Source organism: Drosophila obscura, unplaced genomic scaffold, assembly GCF_018151105.1.
Source record: "Drosophila obscura isolate BZ-5 IFL unplaced genomic scaffold, ASM1815110v1 contig_185, whole genome shotgun sequence".
In the NCBI taxonomy this organism is placed as follows: domain Eukaryota; kingdom Metazoa; phylum Arthropoda; class Insecta; order Diptera; family Drosophilidae; genus Drosophila; species Drosophila obscura.
In genome coordinates this window covers 1644156-1659187 of record NW_024542773.1, presented here as the reverse complement: position 1 = coordinate 1659187, position 15032 = coordinate 1644156, and the positions used below count along the sequence as shown (strand labels likewise).

The window sequence follows — 15032 nt, the reverse complement described above, 5'->3', positions numbered from 1 at the left end:
TACACAGCGCGAAGAGATCCAGGGATATGCCCACAATCATTCCAAATCTCAAGGCTTCCTTGAGGTCATCGAACGATTGAATGTGGCGCAATATTTCTTGATTGCTCAAGACATCCTTTTCAATCTGCTTCATGGAGGCGCCTACGAGTAGGAAGAGGGTGTAGTCTTTTTCCGATTCCCTACCCCACTAATTTACTTAAAATGATGAGGCTGGCTTTGCAAAAAGCCAACTATATAGAGTAGCAGCGATGGGAGCGGGGTAGCATCGGGCGGGTTAGGGTTGGAGTTAGACATTTTAAATTTAAAGAATTCGTTTTAATATTTTTTTTAGGTTTTAGGGTAAACTGACCATATTCCCGGGGGAAAAAAGGAAAAAATGCAAAGGCCTCTTGGGAGTCACATAAATTAAAGAATTATATTTGATCCCAGTTGCCTCTTGTATTCAAAAGTCAAGCTACAGTCCTTAGAAATAAACAAAAATCTATTATTGCGATAGAGATCTAACAGGTAACAACTAAAAACTGAAAACTCGCACTCGTCGAACAAAAATTTAAATTTAATAAATTTGTCTAAAAGTTTTATTTGATTTCTATTAGTATAGAATGGAGACCCCAAACTCAAACGTTTATGAATCGGTGCTGCCGCACATCATAGCCATATTGAATTGCGATCCACGTCAGAGTGAGTAACCTAAGGACCAAGTGTGTGGGGTGGAATCACTAATTTGTGCTACAAAGTTGAGGTCACTGCCCAGACGGATGATGTTGTGATGCGGCACATCCGTGCCTTTGAGACTCCAATGACCGCTGTGAACTACGGCATAGCGTTGGGCATTGACATGGGCCTACTGGCCCACTCAAATGGCAAGGTCCGCCTTGTCACCAAGCTGCCCATACGCAGCCCTTCAAGCGAGTAGCCGCCTCGCGACAGTCGCGAGGTCGAATACACTGATCTTCGCCGCAGCGTCGAGAAGGTCGAGCAGCCGCTGTTGAATGAAGTCGACGAGGAGCTCTTGTTCAGCGACGAGAACGGCCGCCAGCCTTACAGCGTCGATGATCCCCTCATCCCGGGCCAGGTACTCCGCTCGGGAAAAAAGCTAGGGACAGAAAAGGTGGCAACTCGTTCAGCCCCACGTATCATTGACGGACCAAACCATAACTACAAACTGGCGGAACCAGTAACGGACCTAGTGAAGGACCCCTATCGTGTGAGCCGGAGAACGACTTAATCCCCGAGGCTGAGCAGGAGAATTGCGATGGTGAAACCCAAACCGACACAGTTACCGGGGCTGACTTAGCTCCAAATTAAATTTTGTGTTCATTAGTTATAATTTACCATCAATATAAATTACAATTTACAATCTGAATCAGATCGGATCATTTTTATAGTCAGAATAAAGAAATTAATATTCAGTTGCTTCTCCCACCTCCTCCGGCGCTGCTGACTGAGTATGGGCATAAAAGTAGAGTCGCGTCCGCAGAAGCGACTCACACGTTCCCTCTCGTTTTGTCTGGTATTCTTACGGAAGTACGAGCTAAGTACACTTTGCTCGCTGAAAGGAGAAACCCGTAGACAACACTGCTTACAATTGCTTAACACTGGACATCTTTATTACATATATATAATATACTTTAATTATTAGTTCATAACATTAACAATTTCTATTTTTTTAGGGGGGGTTTCTTTTTTATCATTTAAGGGAACCGCAAACAGCCAGCTCCCATGCAACAATTAATTTATGCAACAAACGCGCTTAATACGCGCTCATTTTTTACCCAAAGGGGAACGAGAGAGAGAGAGTAGCACATACAGCGTGCGGTGTTTGTTTCAATTGCCCAAAAAAAATTGTATCAGCTTAAGGTAAATGCGTTCCAGCAGCGGCCACATGTGCTCGACCAGGAACTGGAGTATATGTCTGAATGGTGGGCACAGCGTGCACATATAATCTGTGAGGGCGTGCAGGACGCGCAGCAGCAAGGGTCACTGGGCCTCCTGGAGATAGCTCCCATTGGCAATATGATCGGCCTCCTCCTCCGAATCTGTTTCGGGATCTAACGGATAACAGCCATCGGCACGCTTCGCACAGGGATAGCGCCAGGCCAGCGGTCGGCCATATCTGTCCTGATGTGCCCGATTCTTGTATTCGAAGAGTCGCGGATTATCGAGATAAATGCCGCACACATAGCACCACACGGCATGGTCCTGCAACCGCATTACCAGTGTATGTTCGAGTGCCTCGCAGTGCCTCTGCATGTGCCGGCCCACATAGCGCCCACAACCAATATAGTGGCAGCTCAAACACATCCAGTTATCCGACCTAGAGATGCATTCGCCGCACGGTGCCCTCGTGTTTATTGCTGTGAATATTAGAAAAATTATCAGCATTAATGGGAGTGCAAGGGAGTAATAAATATTTAAAAATCTAAAAAAAAGCATTTGATAAAGCAACACAAAATATTAAGGGTTAAAGCCAAATACACAAAGCTGTTTTGTCCTAAGACATCTCCAATTAAAACGAATAAAATATATATGCACCATAAGTAGCAGCATTTAAAAGCGTTGAGGAGCCAGACAAAGGCCAGAAAGCCAGCAGATTGCGGAAAGTTTACTAGTCAGCTAAATCATGTTGCAATTCGATTTGTATATAACTTGGTTCGAAGCTAAGATATCCAGAAATCCAGTTTTAATATATACATATATTTACATATATAAATTGTATGTTTCTCTATAAAAAAATAGAGCCAAAAAAACACGCAAATCCAGGGTATGAAATGGCAGGAGAGGCATGGGGAAACTTTTTTTCCCGCCAATATTTATAACTTAATGACTGAACGATTTTCTCGTATTTTAAAAATTGAAGCGAGAAAAAATTTAAAAAAAGTTCGCAGTAGCCTTTACAGAAAATCTGTTTGCTCTAGCTCTTACACTCTCTATGAACTAGTCGGGAAACGGAATGGACAGACAGACGTGGCTTTAAAGACTAAACCGCCATGGCTTTTAGCTAAGAATATTTATACATACATATTATGGGATCGAATCCTTTGCAATCACATAAATTGCATACACAAATATAATTCTATGGGTACTTTTAAATTGGTGTGCTCCCAACAAATCCTTTCTTCATGCATTTGTTGGGTGCTTTCTGGGTGCAAAATCATACGCGTAAAAACGAAACAGAATGGAGGAGCAGGAGAAACGGCGGGCATTTTGTTTGATTGTTGCTTACATTGCGGCACCAGCTCCGGTCGCAGCATTCGCATGTGCGGACAGGTCTTGCTTGGGGGAATGGCAAACATCTGGTCCCGCGCATGCGCGACCACCACCATGGGATTATGAGATTGGAATAGAATGCAAATGATTGTTAGGCAGAAAGAGAGAGATAGAAAGCGAGCGAGAGAGTGCATCGCGGCAATGAGGGAGACAGAGAGAGAATAATAAGAAAGAGATTGGACGGAAAAGATGGCAGAGATTAGTTCTGTGTTTCGTTTTCTCCGTCCAGCATAACGTGCTCGAATCTCATCGTACCTCCTCTGGCGCGGCCGTTGAATGATTGGGCGGCTTTACCTTTACTTTGGGCTTGCTGTCGCTGGGCCTCTCCTGCCCAGGATCGGCTTGTTCGCCGCCCGCCGCACCCTGGGCATCGTCACTTGAAATATTCAACTTCACCAAAGAAGCGGCAAGAAAATCCTCGTTGTTGTTCTCCCCAATCTGATAGCCATGCGGCAGCCGGTAGCCAACAAACTCTAGCGATTTCCAATACTGACGCTGCACCTCCACGCAGCACTGCAGCGTCTCCAGACAGCTCTGGAAGGCCGTTGTCGGCGGCCTTGTCAGGGCAGCCGAACCCAGCTGTGGCGTCGGCACCGGATCCCCCAGCAGCGTCTTTGTGCACATGGTCATGGCATACGAAATGGAGTTCACATTGTAGCCGCCTTCGAGGCACACAATTAGCCGTCCTCCGGCCAGAGCAGACAGCCAGTGGGTGAACAGGCCATAGCCCTCGGGGGAAACTTTGCAGCCGCCTAAAGGATCCCCAATGGCCGCATCGAAGCCCGCCGACACGAGCACCAGTTCCGGCTGGAACTCGTATGCAATCGGCATTACGATCTGCTGGAAGGCCAGGGCGTACTCCAGATCCCCCATTCCCTTCTGTAAGACGAACAAATGAATGAGCAAAGGAGCGCACAGGAATGTCGGACTCGGAGAAGAGAAGTCTCACCTTATTCCACGGTATGTTGACATTAAAGCCGGCTCCCGTGTGCTTGCCCACCACATCGTAGTTACCGTCGGGGCCCTTGGGGAAGAAGGTACCGTTCTCGTAGCGATGGACGCTGATGTACAGCACCTTGGGATTCGACTCGAAGATGTGCTGGGTGCCATTGCCGTGGTGGACATCCCAGTCGACGATTAGCACACGCTTCAGGCCAAACTCCCGAATGGCGTACTGGGCGGCAATGGCCACATTGTTGAATATGCAAAAACCGTGCGGCTGGTCCGGCTCCGCATGATGGCCGGGTGGACGGACATTGCAGATGGCACTGCGGGACTCTCCGCGCAGCACGCTGTCCACCGCCTGCAGAACGGATCCAGCGGCCAGGGTGGCGCAGCCAAAGGTGGCCGGATGCAGGTACACCGAATTGTAGGTCGCTGCCTGCGCCTGCAGATCGTCTTTGTCGCGTCCCAGCACTCGCCGCATTGTGTTCACGTGGGAGCGACTGTGCGCCAGACAGATCTCGTCGGTGGTGGCCGCCCGCGCAGCTAGCTGCTTCATGCGGCCCAGCAGCTGATAATCCTCGTGCATTTTGTGGATAAATTGAATGCGCTTCGGCTGCTCGGGATGGCCCAGGTCGTCCAGGTTGCAATGCTCCATCATCTCGGGATTGTAGGCGTAGCACACACGCACGCCAGGCACCGTCAGAATGGTCTCCAGCCGCAGTCGGCGCAGGCGGGCCGTATTATCGGCCACTATCGGCTCGGGAATGAGGTGCTCCACAGAGGTGTCCCGCGTTGGATAAACGGTAACGGGTGGCGGTCCTCCAACCCATGTACGTTCCACAATATGCAAGTCCTGGCTGCCATTCTTGCCCATCAGCTCGGGGGGATCGTAGGTGCCCTGCAGCTGGAGGCAACGCCAGTACGGCCGATGAGCAAAGATGCAGTTGAGAATTGATTTGATCAGCGATGGTTTCGGCGGAAGCAGCGGCTCGATCAGCACGGGACAGGGATCCCCCAGCAGGGTGCGCAACGTGAGGGCCGCTCCCTCGGCCAGAGATTCCAGGCAGTAGCCTCCTTCGAGCACAACGGCCACACGGGAGTCGGCCAGACGGAGCAACGGATTGAGCAGATGCGGATAGAAGGCGGGCGTCACCTGCATTTCGCCCTCGGGACAGCCCAGGGCCGCATCATAGCCGGCCGAGACGATGATCAGCTCCGGCTGATACTCCATTGCTACGGGCAGTAGCAGCTGCTGGAAGATGGCCATGTAGTCGCCGTCCCCCATCCGGGTTTCATTGAGCGGCACATTGAAGTTAAAGCCGAGGCCAGGGCCCTCGCCTATGGCATGGTAGTCGGACTCCTGCAAATGTGGCCAGAAGGCACCATGCTCGAAGCGATGTATGGAGAAATACAGAACCCTACAAAAATCAACAAGTTAAATTCAAGATCCTCCACTCGCTCTCTCTCTCTCTCTCTCTGCGTCGCTCTCTCTCACCTGGGATCGTTGTAGAAGAAGCGCTGTGTGCCCTGGCCATGATGGACATCGTAGTCAAGGATCAGGATGCGCTCCAGTTTGTGCACATCGAGGGCATGCTGGGCGGCCAGAGCCACATTGTTGAAGAAACAATAGCCATTGAATTCGGCCTTCATGGCATGATGCCCTGGCGGCCGAATGATGGCCATGCCATTCTGCGCCCTGCCCGTAATTATGGCATCCACCAAATCGATGGTGGATCCGCTGGCAAGCAATGAGCACTGAAATGTGGACTAGAGGACGGAGGAGAACAGTGTGTTATGGGGAGGTTATCACAGATCGAAGCACACATAAAATATATATGTATGCATAATCGTTTGAATATTAAATACTAGAGGGAGCTAACCGCATAATACTATATAGTCGGAAAAACGGATTTTCAATGCCCGATGGCGTTCCCAAAGTACCCCTAGCACAACGGTTTTTGGCTGCTATTTAAGTTTCTGGCCTAACTATAAAAAACACAACTTCATGGTGCTTCATCAATAAAAGTTGAACTAAGCTGATCTAAGCATTCTTTGCTTAAAAATCCACCTAAAATATGGTAGGAAATCATGACAAAGACATTTTCATCTCTAAATTTCAATTTTTGCCAAAGATGAATTTTTGATTTATCGTTAATCGATTTCAAACGTGGTCGTACATGAAAAAGTTGTATGTATGTTTAACTCATAAAACTTCAAACTCTTTTATGCAACTGAACATTTGGTCCTAGTACGACTAGAAGTGACCGAGGCCAGAAACATAACAAGCACCCCTCGTATAGCGTAGATTAGTTAAGGGATATTGTGGAAATGTTTGTAAATTTCTAGAAGGTTTGCTCCCAGAACTTATAGCATCTTTAACTTAGAGTTAAAATAAATATTCATGAGGATCGTATGGTAAGAAGGCTTCAGAAACGGTGTCTGACTAACTTTTGACAGCTGCTGCAGAAATTTCTCTGAGGTATGCAGGGCCCAGCACTGTGGTCTGCTGAGCCCATACAACTATGCAGGGCATTTCCTTGATCGATATGATCAGTGAAGTTTGCTTTTAGCTTGAAGATTTCGTGCACCCACAAAAAGTGCACAGTGCCTAGCCTCGCCGGACAATTTTCCACTGATTCCAAGTGTTTACGGGGGTATGGCCCCGCATTAGTAGAATAGTCTAATGAATATGCAATTATTTCTATCTAATCATCTAATCAAATCCAATTGGAGCTCATCTTTATGCATATAAATATAATTAAATATATAAATATTTATTATTATGTAAATATGGAATATGAAACAATGGAACCCATCCTCATGATTGATTTTTCTCACCGGATGTATGTATATTGAATCGAAACGAGAGCTTAGCTCCTCCATGCTCTGATCGTCGCACACTTCGGACGTCTGCTCCAACAGTTCAAAATGCTGAGCCGTATGCAGGCGTAGTATCTCCTGTTTGCTGGCCAGCCTGGGGGACACTGGCAGGCAGCGATCCAACAGCTTCAATTCGTTGCAGCTGAGGCATAATAAAATAAGATAGGGGGGAGCCTCCTTTTTTGTTGTTATTGGGCGGGACAACTTACCGATCCAAAACGCGATTAAAACGATCCGGACACTCCAAGTGTTTGGGATCCCAGCGGCAGCAATGCTGCTCCATCGACTGATGGTAAACCATAGCCGTTTCGCCACGTACCAGAGGCAGCGACTTGACAGCCTGAATTGGGGAAAAATTTACCTAGCATTCAACTGGCAGGATTCCGGGAGAATACTCACTGTCTGGAATATATCCGTCACCGTTTCCTGCATGGCTTGAGTGCTGCCTTGGTTCTTGAGCATGTTCCGAGCGCGACGTTTTGCCTCCAAGAGTGTTTCGCTCCGTTTGGGCAGCTCGCCGCCAACGCTGCTGCTTTTGATCGCACCCGACGATGATGCTGAAGCCGATGCCGCCGCCGATGCCGATGCCGTTTTCGAATTCGAACCCGACTTCATAGCCATGGCTCGTGTTTGTATTTTTGCCTGCTGTGCCCCACGTCTCGTTACGACCGGTGAGCTCTGTGCGAATAAATTTAGAGATTGCATTGGAATTTTCTGTGGTTAATGTGTGTTTATGTTTTTGTTGTACTGTGTATGTATGTAGCTCCCCCGACTATAAAAAAATAAATAAAATACACACGAAATTTTGTACGTGACATTTACTTCTAGGGGGTCGCCCTTCTTTCTATAAATGAGCACACATTTTACAAGAGATTTTGAGTGCAAACAGAACAAAATGATGGTCCATATTATTTCTTCTCGATCAGTTTATTCATATATTATTTATTTTTATGTTATCGCAAATTTATATATTCTGAGTCTCCTTTCCAGATAACTTTATACACAGATTTTACTGTATGCAAAAGGGTTCTACTCTGAAACTTTGAAATCTGTAGCATTCATTTAATAGTGTAAACTTTGTTAATCCCCTCGAAACCCTGCATGTCCGTTCAAGGGGCCTTTCACTGTACACCGTCGCACCTTTTTATTGGGCTCTGGGGATTTCTACACTACAAACAGCAATTGATAATGGCTGATTACGCCTGCTTGTGGGTTGTGGTGGCTGCGGTGGGGGACTGTCTGTTGCTGTCGGGCGATTAAATCGCTGCATCGGACGATTATAAATTAGCGCAAATTATTAATTAAATTCACTTCGTTTTGTGGCACATTAGAGCGGGCCAACCTGATGACCACGAAATCCGCACAGACACTGACTGGGGGACTTGGAGTTTGCCTGGGGAGCTTGGCCAGCGGGCGCCTCGTACATACATAGTGAGTGTTCTGTGAGTGGTGTTGGCTGTTGATGTGTGCGCGCTTGTGTAGGTGGTTGTTGTTGTGGCCATTGCCGCATTTGGTAAAAGCGACTCCATGGCAAAAGGCACTTACCATATTTTTTTGTTGTTTGCTGGATGGGGAGCTTGAAACTGGAACTGAAGCTGGAGCTCTGGGCGGTGCAATGATTCCAGCGACTTGTGGGCGGACGCGTTGCTTCAGTGCGTGTTTTTGTGTGTGTGTGTGAGTATGTGTGGGTGCGTGCAGTGGTATGTAATACTGTTGGTGGAGCTCTTGCTTTTTGGGTCTACGGATATTGTTAAGGTTGCGTGAGAGACCTTCTGGTATACATGTGTATATATGTATGTATTGGGCTCTTATCGATTCCAGCAACTTTTTCGCTCCTAGCACTACTAACTGTATATGTGCTATAAATTATGCCTATTTCTATCTCGCTTGCGTTCACAATCCGCCCCGCACTCGCACTGCTTGCATGCGCCTACATCTGCCCTTGGGTGTGTGTATGTGTGATGTGCTGCTCCTGCTTCTGCTGCCTCTGGTCGCGCTTCAGTTGTTGTAAAACAAACGGTATGTTTTGATCACAGCTCACAAACACCCATTCGGTTAACAGTTTTATTGCAATCTCAATAGTGAGAGAGAGATTAAACACACAATTGATACGTGGGCACAGCACGAAAGATGTTTGTATACATATATGTGTAACTGTGATGCACTTTAATGAGGCAACGGCAGCTGCAGTCGGATATTGGCTAGATACAGAGCTGAGCTGGACCACGGGCCAAGAGAACCAGATCCAGAACCAGGCTCAAGAAACAGCAGTGGAGCAAATCAATGCTATGATATTTGGGCGGGCGGAACGGGCTGGCGGGCGGCAAAGTAATTTTGTTTGTGGTCCGTCTTCTTCTTTCTTTTACTTGCAAACATCTGTTCGAACCGATAGTCACAACTTGTTGAATAATCGATCGCCTGACTATCGTTAACCATTCGGGAATGGAGAAAATTTAGCATTTTATGACTAAATCCTGTATGAATTACATTATAATTATTAAGAGTTATTAAGGTACGATTTGATAAGGCAACCTTGACAAGTTGGTCTTGGTTTATAAGCGTACCATGTTGGTTCCAATCTTGTATTATATATCTCTTTCCTATAATTGATAGATTGATTAGACTGGATTAGATTTGATTGTGGTGTCACTACATATAAATGCAATATAAATTATAAAGTTATTGTTGTGAAGCTATCACAGCTAGGTATCGATTGTTTCCATAATCGTGTCTGTGACATCTCTATTTGCGCGCCAGCCGCGGTTTTCCGATTTCCTTTTTGCGCTCAAATTTGTCAACATTGCCAACTGTTTGTGTAATGCTGCCGTTTACAGAGGAGAATGTGCCGGAGTTGCTATTGCAGCGCTCCAGCATAGCCTTCTGCTCCAATCTGCATCTGGGACGGGGCCGCGGGCGTACTGTGTCCAGTCTAGTGCTTGGCCGCAACCTCAAGTTCTACGAATTCCGCAAGAAGGAGCTGCTGCATCACATTGATCTCAAGGAAAGTCGGCTGAAACAGTTGGCCGCCAAACTACAGGCCTACGATGGCCCCATGAGCAGCTTTCTCAGGCGCGAGGACGAGACCGTGTCCAGCCATGGCAAAGAATCCCTGCCATCGGTGAACCACAGCAAGCTGCTGTCTGCCGAGGAGCTGCCCATCGGCATTGGCAAGTTTGTGTGGCTGCAGGAGCAGATCTACATCCTGGTACACTGCTGGCAGCTGCTGCTGGTCCTGCGCCGACTCCCCGAGCATGGCGCCAACTTTGAACTGGTGGCCCAGCACGATCACGTGGCGGATTTCAAGATGGTCGACGGTCCCATCAAGTACCAGGCCTACGTGGAGCTGCGCTTCACCAATGGCAAGCGTCAGCGCACCGATTTTCAGCCTGCTCAACTCAAAGAGGAGTCCTCCAGCCGCAGCAGCACTGCCGCCGCCGACACCTTCCCGAATCAAAATTTCGAGCGACTGCTCCAGCAGGTGCACACAGCACAGGCGGAGCTGTGCAGCCAGCGCGCCCAGACACAGCTGGACTTTGCCCGCACGCTGGAGCTGCAGACCTTCGGCCCGCCCGGCCACCGTTCCCTTGCTGCTGGAGGAGAAGCAGCTGTTGCGGCGCTTTGGCGATGTCTGGACGAGGGTCTGTGGCGATTTTGTGGTCTGCGGCACACTGCTGGCCAACATAGCGGGCAACAATCGGCTGTCCATTGTCCACTGCCTACGCCCGCTGATCCATCTGGACAACGGCGGGAGCAGCCTCAGCTACGAGCATCGTCTGTACGAGCTGCCCGTGGAGCCAAACGGCCAGCCGCCCGAGGACTACGATGAACTGGCCCAATTCTGGTCGTGCCAGGAACAGCACAGTCGTCGTCTCAACTGGCGTCCAGTGGCCAAGGCCTCCCAACTGCTGCCGGACTGCACGGCTGTGCTGCTGGTGCGTCTGCAGCTCGAGGATCTGCTGCAGGCCGAGAAACTCCAGCTGCTGGCCATCTATGAGATAAGAAATGGTACAGAGGATTCGGGGAACAGCATGCGACAAATGCATTTGGCCACCATTGACGTGGGGCCACTGCTGCATCAGACCGAAGCGCTGGCCCCTCGATTCGCGCCCGCCACACTGCATCAGGACTTTCTGGCCGTGATCATGAGCCAGACGGCACATTGTGCCCTGCGTCTGAAGTTTATCGAGGGTCAGGCGGCCCAGGATTGTGCGCGTTTCGAGCAGCTACTCGTCTCCAAGCTGCAATTTGAGCTGATCACGGCGCAGGGCACAGATCAAGCCTCCTCTGATCGCGGTAAGCCACACCACTCATCGGTCTATAAATAGTTCTAAGCTTCGTCTTCGTTACAGGCTCCGATGTGGATATGCTTGATGCCTTCTGTACCACCACCACGACGACGAACACTGCCTTGAATCCCGTCCAGCACATCTTCTACAACAGCCAGCCCCTGTCGCAATGGTGTGGTGTGCTGCTGCTGCGCGATGATCCTGGCCAGCATTGGCATGTCTATGCGCAGACCCAGGCACGTCTCCGTTTGCTGCTGCATCGTTTATTGCACGATCTGCTGCAGCTGCACTGCAACCTCTCCGTTCTGGAGTTGAGCGAATACAATACGGCACCCGCCGATGTGGCAGGCGCTTTGGAAGCGAGTCTGCGCGAGGAGCTGCTGGCCTGGTCGCAGTTGCTAAAGCCGCAGGAGGGCAGAGAGCAACAAAAGACTGATCGCTTGAAGCAACTAACGCATCTGCATCAGCTGCAAATGGCCAGCGATGTGCTGGCATCTGTGATAAAGTCTCAAGAGCAAGAGGATGAATAATATTTGTGTTGGTCAGGGGAGGGGGGGACTTTTTATGTATATATTAGAATTATAATTATTATTACAAGGCCTTGTTGCACTTGGACCCATATAATCATATTTTGTGCTGGCCTTTTTAGGCATTTAATGAAGTTAAGGACTTTACTTTGTTGGGTTTTTGTATCCCAAATTCTGTTGCTTCTCCGCATAGAATTAATTCTAGTAATTTCAATTTCTTGTGGTAATATCTCAATCGATATCTCCGCAGTTCGTCCTAATGCAAGTTGAGAGAGCTACTTCTACGGAAAGGGAAACCTTTCTACTGTCATTCCAGTGCCTGTGAGTTTCTCTTGTTTTCACTCCCCATTTCCCGGTAGTTTTACAGTGAGTCACACAAAGCTCTTTTTGGATCGTTTAATGGCCACATTGCACCTTTCTGGGATGGATATGTTGAGTGTATTGTGTGATCCGTCAGATCTTGTCTGGTATTAAAGCATTGGATTGGAAGTGTAGAGCCTTACAGTGTATAAAGATCTCTAGATCTCGTGTCAGGATGGATTCGTTTTGCTTACAAACATATAAAACATATAATTATACCTATATATACGAGTATATATGTACCATAAATCGTATGAATTTAAGTCACAATTTTATGTGCTGCTGCGCCGCTGATGCTCCTCGGTCTTGATGATGCTGTCGAGCACATTCTCCAGATTCTGTGTGGCCGCCGACAATTCGGCATTGTCGCTATAGGAGTCCTCGACAATCTCCTTGACCTTGTGCAGCAGCAGCTTAAAATTTGCCATCTCTGTGTCCCTGCCATCCCCATTAACCGGATGCTGTTCGAGCAGAGCGCCAAGGGGCAGTGGCAGGGGCAGCGATTGGGGAGCAGCTGCTCCCACACCATTCTGTACGCTGGAACGTCGCTGATCGAACCACAGACTAATGTCGTTCAGAGAATAGTCCGATTTGTTGGCCTCCAGATAGCTGCGATTCAGCTCGGCGCCATTAACTGAAAAAGAAAAGCATTTAATGAAGGATATATACCGATGGAGAGAATCCTCTGTACGCACTGGAATGTGTCAGATTGGCACCCACGGGCGCATACATATCGAACGCCTGTTGTCGCTGGGGTGTGCTCGAGTTCAGGAAAGTGGAGCTGATCAAAGGAGCTGATGGCCCCGAAGGCGATGTTGTTGTGGAGGACCGCTGCAAGAGAAGGTAATACAAAAAATCATTTGGTTGCCGGGATGTCAGAACTGCAGCCAATGCCTACCGATAGCTGACGCATATCCTCAATTATCTGCAGCAGAAAACTCTGATGGGCACTCAAAAACTCTGAGATCTGGGCACTGGACGTTGTGGAAACCATCTGCAGCTGTGTTTCCAGTTTCCTGCAATCAAAAAAGAACTCTATACAAATACCAGTAGTGGGACAGAAGGGCAGGCCTTACGCATTCTGCAGCTGCAGGCGATCGATTATCGATTGCATTCGGTTTGAGGCCTGACTGGCGGTTGTGGCCAAGCCCGTTAGCGAGCAGAGCTCCTGCTGCTGTTGCTGTTGCGGCTGTGCCTGTTGCTGCTGCTCCATCATTGGTGGCTTTGTGGTGGAGTTGCAGCGAAAACTACGCGTCTCCGCGGGTATGGGTGCCAGTTCGGGGGCGGTGGATGGCTGCCCCAGACTGCCGCCGTTGGCACTCTCCTGGGCATTGCAGAAGCCGCGTCGCTCCTCCTCCTCAGCGCTGTCGTGTTGCGTCTTCTGCGGATGGACAATCCATCCGCAGAGACGAGCCAAATAGCGAGTCCAACGCTGGGGCGGCTGATCCTCCACAAAAACCTCGCACATGCGATGCGAGGCCTCGTGCCGGCCACCCACAAAGCCGGCCGCAAAGCAGGGCAAGCAAAGCGACAAATCGCGGCACACCTGGCACTTGAAACGAATGCCAATGATGTGCTCCAGCCGGCAGCCAGCGCAGGGATTGCTGTGTATCAAATGCTCGGTATCCTCGATACGCTTGATCAGAGCCAACAGATTGCCGTAGATGAGGAAGCGCGTCTGTGTTGGTAGTCCACAGGCCGTGGAACTGCTGCTCCCCCAATCCGCTGGCATTGTGCGGACAACGGGCAAAGCACTGCTCCATCATCAGTGGCAGATTGTGCACACCATAGGCCTTGGCCTCCCCCAAATAGCTGAGCATTTTGCTGAGCGTGTTCAGCAGCTGCTCGAAGGCGAACCGCGACACGCTCTGGGACCTGCTCTCCACCAGCAGGCCAAAGAAGTCGCCGACCAAGTGCTCGCTGCTGTACAGTTTGCACAGCAGCAGGAAGGTAATCCTGATCTCCAGCAGAGAGATCGAATGTCGTCGCTGCCTGCAAAACGAGAGGAGAGTAAAGTATGGGGCAGGGGGGGTCTGGTCTCCTTGACACCACTCACGGATCGTAGATGTTCCAGAAGAAGTTCGCCAGCAGTGCAGTGGCCGTCTCCAGCGTGTAGCTGCTGGTCTTGGTAAAGTGGCCCAGCTTCTCGCAGGCAAAGTAGATGTCGTGCAGCAGCGAGGTCAACTGGAAGGGCGGCACCATCAGATTGAGATTGCTGCCACTGCTTGCCGGCATGCCATGGCGTTCCAATATGGCCAGCACTAGTTTGTATGGTATTTTGCCGGCTGTCCATGCGGAGTGATCAATGATTAAAGATCCTCCGTGTGTGTTTGTGTGTGTGTGGTGCTACTCACTGTGGAAGATCTTTTGTAGGGCCAGAAATTTGCTGGCACAGCGATAGACCGTGTATTTGTATTTGCCATAGTCCACCTGCAGTTGCTCCATAATGGCTGATAGATTCCTGCTGTTGTTGTTGTTGTTGCTGCACGCCACTTGTTGCATTTGTGCTCCTTTGTTGCTGCTGGCCAGAGACGCCACAGCCTCGGCGCTGGCACGCATCTTTATCAATTGTGTGTGACTCGCAGCACCCGACATATTTCTCTAGCTATAGTTAACTGCACTTGCTGAACGATTTAACTGGAGTTTGGTTTCTCTTTGGCGCGAGGAGCGTCAGTTTTTCGCGTTCTTTGCCTTTTCCACGGCGTTCGTTAGCGCAAAAGTCAAATTTGAACGGGATGTATGGCAACGCTGATCACTCAGCATG

At 49.2% G+C, this 15032-nt stretch overlaps 3 protein-coding genes across 6 annotated transcripts; 1 reads left to right on the top strand and 2 right to left on the bottom strand.

Moving 5' to 3' along the window:
- Positions 1 to 1779: 1779 nt before the first annotated feature.
- Positions 1780 to 8443, bottom strand: LOC111077186 (histone deacetylase 6). 4 transcript variants are annotated; one of them, XM_022371356.2, is made up of 9 exons: positions 8236 to 8443; positions 7495 to 7773; positions 7305 to 7435; positions 7054 to 7237; positions 5711 to 5982; positions 4220 to 5633; positions 3526 to 4149; positions 3227 to 3296; positions 1780 to 2357 (listed from the first exon to the last, which is right to left on the bottom strand). In XM_022371356.2, exons 2-9 carry the CDS (start codon positions 7714 to 7716, stop codon positions 1981 to 1983), a joined length of 3294 nt encoding a protein of 1097 aa, XP_022227048.2. In that variant the 5' UTR covers positions 7717 to 7773; positions 8236 to 8443; the 3' UTR covers positions 1780 to 1980. The 4 variants fall into 4 exon arrangements, with proteins under 4 accessions (XP_022227048.2, XP_022227047.2, XP_022227050.2 ...); XM_022371355.2 differs by lacking the exon at positions 8236 to 8443 and having other exon boundaries at positions 7495 to 7834; XM_022371358.2 differs by lacking the exons at positions 3227 to 3296; positions 8236 to 8443 and having other exon boundaries at positions 2268 to 2357; positions 3565 to 4149; positions 7495 to 7834.
- Positions 8444 to 9754: 1311 nt separating this feature from the next.
- Positions 9755 to 12350, top strand: LOC111077190. Its single transcript, XM_022371364.2, is given in 3 exon segments — positions 9755 to 10678; positions 10680 to 11388; positions 11445 to 12350. Coding segments are annotated over 3 exon segments (1941 nt in total). The 5' UTR covers positions 9755 to 9913; the 3' UTR covers positions 11912 to 12350.
- Positions 12351 to 12396: 46 nt separating this feature from the next.
- On the bottom strand, positions 12397 to 14987 carry LOC111077189 (dystrobrevin alpha). Its single transcript, XM_022371363.2, is given in 7 exon segments — positions 12397 to 12902; positions 12964 to 13099; positions 13167 to 13284; positions 13345 to 13956; positions 13958 to 14260; positions 14325 to 14553; positions 14623 to 14987. Coding segments are annotated over 7 exon segments (2001 nt in total). The 5' UTR covers positions 14864 to 14987; the 3' UTR covers positions 12397 to 12540.
- Positions 14988 to 15032: the final 45 nt, after the last annotated feature.

Excerpts from the sequence above, each read along its gene's own strand:
- LOC111077186 (XM_022371355.2), bottom strand. The coding sequence starts at position 7,800 with ATGCAATCTCTAAATTTATTCGCACAGAGCTCACCGGTCGTAACGAGA. Across the intron at positions 7,238-7,304 it reads TTTAATCGCGTTTTGGATCG|CTGCAACGAATTGAAGCTGT; the intron begins GTAAGTTGTCCC and ends ATTATGCCTCAG. Across the intron at positions 4,150-4,219 it reads TCAACATACCGTGGAATAAG|AAGGGAATGGGGGATCTGGA; the intron begins GTGAGACTTCTC and ends TTCGTCTTACAG.